Raw genomic sequence first — 6,409 nt, forward strand, 5'->3', positions numbered from 1 at the left:
GGGTTCAAACCGTCACCAAATAGCACACCACTACTCCATAACTATATTCTCTAGCAAAATCGCACCTGCCCCCGGAAAGTGCTACACAACGCCCGATATTCCCCCTTACGGAAATGAATTGACTTCATATACTCTGAACCTCTGATGAACTCCTCAAGAACTTCTCGTCACGTCTGCCTCTAGTCGTTCCAAATATCTTACCAGTCTAGTACCAACAAATCAACTGCTCAATAACATCCCTGGCTCATAGACTGAACCATAAAATTACCGTACCCCTCACCTCAACTCATCAACCAACGCTCCAACACCGGGATCACCCCACGAACAAGGACCCACTCCCATATTCAACACCCCATGGATAGAAAACTCTCTGCACCACTAAACTCGACTGAACTCCCCACTGCTACTTCTACCATACACCCGACTATACTCAATTAGGTATAGCGTGGCCCTCGACTATCTTAGTCCCAACTGACTATCTGCTAATGATAAATCACTGCCTCGCGGTACACATGTTACCTGATACTCTGGGGGGGAAATCATCATCAATGACGACCTGCAGGGTTTACCCCTAAACCCAAAACCAAAACATCATGCTTCTCATATTCTCACACTTACATAATTAGTACCTCCCCGATCATAGGAGGTGACATCTCTTTAATCGACTGATCACTCAACTCAGATCGAAATTCTCCCTTCCACTGACTCCTTACTAGAATACTCTGAGGGACTCTCGATCTCCCTCTCAAGGGACGCCTCTTCGAACTTACTCGTGACCGAATAACCGGAGAACCACAAACATCATTCACTCCGAACCATGGTACACATTCCATGACATTCCTTCTCAATACGCCCTGGTGTATGGTACCCTAACCATAACATCACTCCTCAATCCGCTCCGATGTATGGTACCCAACCATAACATCACTCCTCAACCCACTCCGATGTATGGTACCCGAACCATAACATCACTCCTCAATCCGTTCCGATGTATGGTACCAGAACCATAACATCACTCTTCAATCTGCTCTGATGTATGGTACCCGAACCATAACATCACTCCTCAATCCGCTCTGATGTATGGTACCACAACCATAACATCACTCTTCAATCTGCTCTGATGTATGGTACCCGAACCACAACATCACTCCTCAATCCGCTCCGATGTATGGTACCAGAACCATAACATCACTCTTCAATCTGCTCTGATGTATGGTACCCGAACCATAACATCACTCCTCAATCCGCTCTGATGTATGGTACCACAACCATAACATCACTCTTCAATCTGCTCTGATGTATGGTACCCGAACCATAACATCACTCCTCAATCCGCTCCTTAGAACCTTCAGAATACTCCCTGTATCAAGTATGGGTCCTCTGCTTTCAGTAGTACGGGCCCATACTACCTGCCACATCTACCCATACTTTCCACACGAACCATCCCAAAGCTTCTAAGTAGCTGCTCGACCTGCTCTTTCACCAATCCCATCGCGCGTGCTCGCTCCCCAACGAAATTCTCTATTCTACAAGCGCACTCATCTGGATGGGGTTATCCCCTAGGCTCTTCCGTCGTCCTCCCACTTCTTTGCTATCAGCTGCTGAAGAGCTCCTAATGATGCCAGCCATCTACCTCCTGAATATCGTCATATTCACTTGGTAGCTGACTCCCATCATCGAGAGTTCCACAAAGCACAAAGCAAGCAGCATTCGAGCATCGAAGGATACATAGGACTCCCTCTCTGTGATAACTCCACCTTCTCAGCTCATCCTCGAAAGTACCACCGAACTCTGTAACTCTACCCCTCTTGGGTTCTAACTGGATACTCTCACTCATCACATACTCAAAAGCATAACACACATAACAACAAGTCCTAGGCTAAGGCATCACAAATCAGGCCACTCTAGTCCTAACATATGAAATACCTAGCCTGTCTCTAGCATGCAATAATATCTCATAACACAAAATAAGGGTATTTTGGGAAATCACCGTTCGGGCTCTGGCTGATTGTACACACTGCTCCTTCTTGCTTTCTCTTTGAACTCTTATTCACTTTTAGAAAATTATTTCTTTAAAAAAAACTTTTCGTACTTCCTCAGTTTGAGTCCAGATTTACCCGAAGGCGCATCCGAATCCCTCAAACCAAGGCTCTGATACCAACTTGTAACACCGTAAATTTCAAAACAATTTTTCATTTAAAATAATCGTAAGTTCTTAGAAACACTTGTTTAAAATCTCATTTATAAGCGAATTACAAAAGACAAAACTCCTTTTTCACTTGCATAGAAAACCAGGATCCTCCAAAATATGACTTTTCCTCTGGTGTGTACAATCAAGCCGGTGCCGTCCCGTGATACTGAAAGAAACCTGAAAAACATCATACAAAACACTGTAAGCACGAAGCTTAGTGAGTTCCCCAAAATACCACACATAACACATATTAGCCACTCGAGGCTATAACTCTATGGGTCCGTGCACCCAAACTCTGTGAACCCTCAGGTTCTAACTCTGGGAACCCTCCGGTTCCAACTCTGTAACATGCACAGCATAAATCACATAGAAATAATGCAGTACAACACATCACGTACATATAGCATATAAATACACTGATCACATAACTCTGATTACCTACTCAAGGTAAAGTATAGTGAGAAGACTCACCTGGCAAACAGAAAGCAGATATCCCCACACTTGAATCTCGAACTCGCCACCGCCTAACACGTAAGGCAAATACTCTCATGAATAAAACTCTCGAGGCTAGAATACATCCTCTCATAACACCCTCTTATGGGTAAAAGACTATTTTACCTCTCTCTTGGCCCAAAGGCCACATCGCTGTCCAAACCCTAAAACTCAACGGCCAACCCTTGGTCGAAATCAAAGTCCTCAGTCTAGGTCAACCCTTGACTGACTCTACTCGCCGAGTCAACCCTGTGACTCGTCGAGTTCCCATAATCAGAACTTCCCCATATTGCAACCCAACTCGCCGAGTCACCCCGAGACTCGCCGAGTCCCACAACTCTGAGTCCACTCGCCCACAACTCACCGAGTCATCCCTCGACTCACCGATTCTCGACCCAACCAGAGAATATCGGGACCCTTCGACAAGACTCGTCGAGCCCAAGAACAGACTCGCCGAGTCTACGGCTATCTTCAACCTACTCGCCGAGTTGTTCATACAACTCGCCGAGTTCCAGGCCATCTTCATCCAACTCGTCGAGTACACCCATGTGACTCGCCGAGTACCACCGTCCTGAATCCATTCAGAAGCATTCCAGGCCATGCAATTGCTCCAAAACATAGATCTAGTCTCCTACCACTCATCCATCACGTAAAGTGGCAAACTTTACGTGAATCCAAAGAGATCTAAGCCGTTTGCACATTGGGGCTAGGGTTTGGGACATGCAAGCTTCACTAAACACTCCAACACAGGGACTTTCATGCTCTCTGATTCTTCTCCCTTCTAGATCTGAGGTAGCAACCTCAGATCTAACCTCTAGACTTCCCATTTCATCCATAGACAATTTCTCACAAACTCCAAAATGAAGATCAACATAATCAACAGGTCAAAACGAGATATTACCTCTAAGTGATGCCCCAACTGCAATGCAATTCGAATCCAAGCAAAGCCCCTTGCTCCAAGCCTTCAATCTTCCCAAAATTCCTTCAACCATTACTTCTCCAAGCTCCAATCCACTCAACAATGGTGCTTCTCCGCGATTTAGGGTTTTCTGGGGCTCAAGGGGTGATAAAGAGGCTGGGAGGAAGACATAAGGATCATTATATAAGGCTCAACCCCGGGAATTAGGGTTTTCTCCACTCAGCGCCTACTCGCCGAGTCCAATACACTGACTCGTCGAGTCGGCCACTTAACACGCGACCAAGTCGCGACTCTACTCGCCGAGTCCACACATGGACTCGCCGAGTCGCTCTTTCCCAAATTTCTCTTTTAGCCCTTCCGCTCTACTCTTGATATTTCGGGATGTTACAGGTCCCGCGGAGGAATTCACTTCTCAGTATAACCTGTTTAGGTTATAAAATTTGATAGTTATCTTGGGTAACACCATAAGTTCGAATGATAACATGTTTGATGTTATGTATTGGGGAGGATCCCAACCTGTGACGTATCTCATGGGAAATCTCCCTACTTATGAAAATGTTACGATTTGTGTGTATTTTCTAGAGAAAAATCCCAACATGTGGTAACATAAAGATGTTATAAACCTTATGTTATTTCGGGGGTAAAATCCCAACTTTTGGATAACATGTAATCAATGGGGTGGGATCCCAAATTTTGGATAACATGAAAATGTTATAAACCTTAAGTAATCACTAGGGTAGGATCCCAAATTTTGGAGACATGAAAATGTTATAAACTTTAAGGAGCTTAACTTATGTTCAAGGATAAGAGGGTTGCCAAGCCACTGCATTGTGAATGATCTCCTTATCCGTATCCCATAGTTAGACATCGTGCATTCAAGCGAGGTGTATAACACTTAGTTCGTGTGAAAGAGGTAATTAGCTCTTTAAACCTTAGGAGATTAAGTACCCTTAAACCACCGACCACCACTAGGTGGCTGTGTGTGTTTAAATTTATTATTGTGTGTGAAGCTTAGTGTGTGGGTGTTATTGAAATTTGCATTGTAATAATGTAATAGAGTAGGAATAATGAAAAGAAAAGCTCTAACCACCACCATAGGGTGGTAGCCGCCATCGGCCGCCGTATTAGATGGCAGCGTGCTTACCTTGTTGTGTTTGACTCATTTGGGGATGCTTGATGGCCTAATGAAACCCTAATTGTAGCGCTACATTGCCGGTATGTATTTAAATTCCCGGTATGTATTTAAATAAGTGCAACCATTGCCTATATAACTTAAAAATCGCAAGCTGCCAAGTATACTAACTAATCAAAATTTATATAACAGCAAAAGTCAATAGTTAACCAGATACAAACACGTGTAGTACCCATTAAGCATGCAAGCTGCCACGACATCAGCTACACACTCTTTATAAAGCCCACATTAAAAAACGGTGGTAGCTAACGAAAATGTCCAGAAATAGCGATGGCGCCACCACAACCACCATCTCTTTGCTCCAAGACACGGAGGCAGCAGAGAAGAACAGCTGCGGAGATAGGCCGAAAGAGCCATGGAAAGGCGAACTTGTGAAGAGCATAGTGTACTCCGGACTCGATGCTATCGTCACTTCGTTTTCTCTCATTTCTTCCATCTCCGCCGGCCGTTTATCTTCCGGTGAACTTTCAAAACCAGTCTCTCGTGCTAAAGTTTTTGAGAGATTGATCATTTAACGATCGTGTTTGATTATTGCAGTTGATGTGTTGGTTTTGGGGTTTGCTAACTTGGTGGCCGATGGGATATCAATGGGGATGGGAGACTATGTTTCGAGTAACACAGAGCATGACGTGGCGGCGAAGGAGAAACTCGTGACGGAATGGGACGTCACTAACCGTCGCCGCCTTCAAGAACAATCGTTACTTGATCGGTATCGAGCTCTAGGGATGAACCATGAAGATGCAGCAATGGTAATTAACACATTTTACTGTAAAAATGAGTCAACCGCATCATCGTTTACAATTACTTACAAGTTACAGCTTACAACCACCATTTTCGCCCAGGTTGTGGAAATCTTTGCAAAGTATAGCGACATAATGGTGGAGGAAAAGATGGTCCAGAACGGAATATTATCACCGGAGGAAGGGGAGAAGCCATGGAAGACAGGCTTAGTAACTTTCGGAGCTTTTCTATTGTTTGGTAGTGCTCCGATCATTGCATTCATCGTTCTCATCCCATTTACCCAAAACGACACCCTCAAGTTCATCGGTGCATGTGTTCTCTCCGCCCTTGCACTCGCGGCTCTCGGAATCGCGAAGGCGAAGATCGCCGGTCAGAATTACGCGTTGTCGGTGGTGGGAACCCTTTTCAATGGTGCAATTGCTGGTTTTGCGGCTTATGTAATTGGGTGGGGACTAAGGAATGTGGCTGGATTAGAAGAAGAATAGATTATGGATGCAAGTATGTAGTAACGAGTAACAACGTTTTGTTTCTAATGGGCTCACCAGGGCCCAATGGATCTTAAAGCCCGGTAGAGTATGTGGGCTAGCTTAATGACTCAACGATATTATTAGGGAATGTAAACTTACTAAAGTGCCCCTAAGTGGCTTTGGTTTAGTGGATGTAATTGACCAACAATGGTGTCGACTTCTCCTTGGTTTACAGGAAAGTAGCTTTTGAGTTTTAAAATTTTAATCATTATTTATAATTATTGCCATAGTTTAACCCAACAAAAGGTCTAATTAAAATTACCATAATGCCCTTGTAACCATGAACTATTATAATGTTTGTTATTACCTAAACATTTATTATAATGCTTTATGTGACAAAGCCAACA

At 44.1% G+C, this 6,409-nt stretch overlaps 1 protein-coding gene across 1 annotated transcript; it reads left to right on the plus strand.

The window, feature by feature from the left end:
• The first annotated feature begins 5,048 nt into the window (after positions 1–5,048).
• LOC145006624 (uncharacterized) lies at positions 5,049–6,155 on the plus strand. Its single transcript, XM_078965704.1, has 3 exons — positions 5,049–5,253; positions 5,332–5,543; positions 5,637–6,155. Exons 1-3 carry the CDS (start codon positions 5,049–5,051, stop codon positions 6,018–6,020), a joined length of 801 nt encoding a protein of 266 aa, XP_078821830.1. The 3' UTR covers positions 6,021–6,155.
• The last annotated feature ends 254 nt before the right edge of the window (positions 6,156–6,409 follow it).

The sequence above is a fragment of the Lactuca saligna genome, chromosome 7 (genome assembly GCF_052625555.1).
Source record: "Lactuca saligna cultivar CGN05327 chromosome 7, ASM5262555v1, whole genome shotgun sequence".
In the NCBI taxonomy this organism is placed as follows: Eukaryota; Viridiplantae; Streptophyta; class Magnoliopsida; order Asterales; family Asteraceae; genus Lactuca; species Lactuca saligna.

Bases quoted from the DNA above. Each gene is read 5' to 3' on its own strand.
- LOC145006624 (XM_078965704.1), top strand. From the start codon at position 5,049: ATGTCCAGAAATAGCGATGGCGCCACCACAACCACCATCTCTTTGCTC. The intron at 5,254-5,331 runs GTGAACTTTCAA...TGATTATTGCAG, and splicing joins CGCCGGCCGTTTATCTTCCG to TTGATGTGTTGGTTTTGGGG. The intron at 5,544-5,636 runs GTAATTAACACA...ATTTTCGCCCAG, and splicing joins ACCATGAAGATGCAGCAATG to GTTGTGGAAATCTTTGCAAA.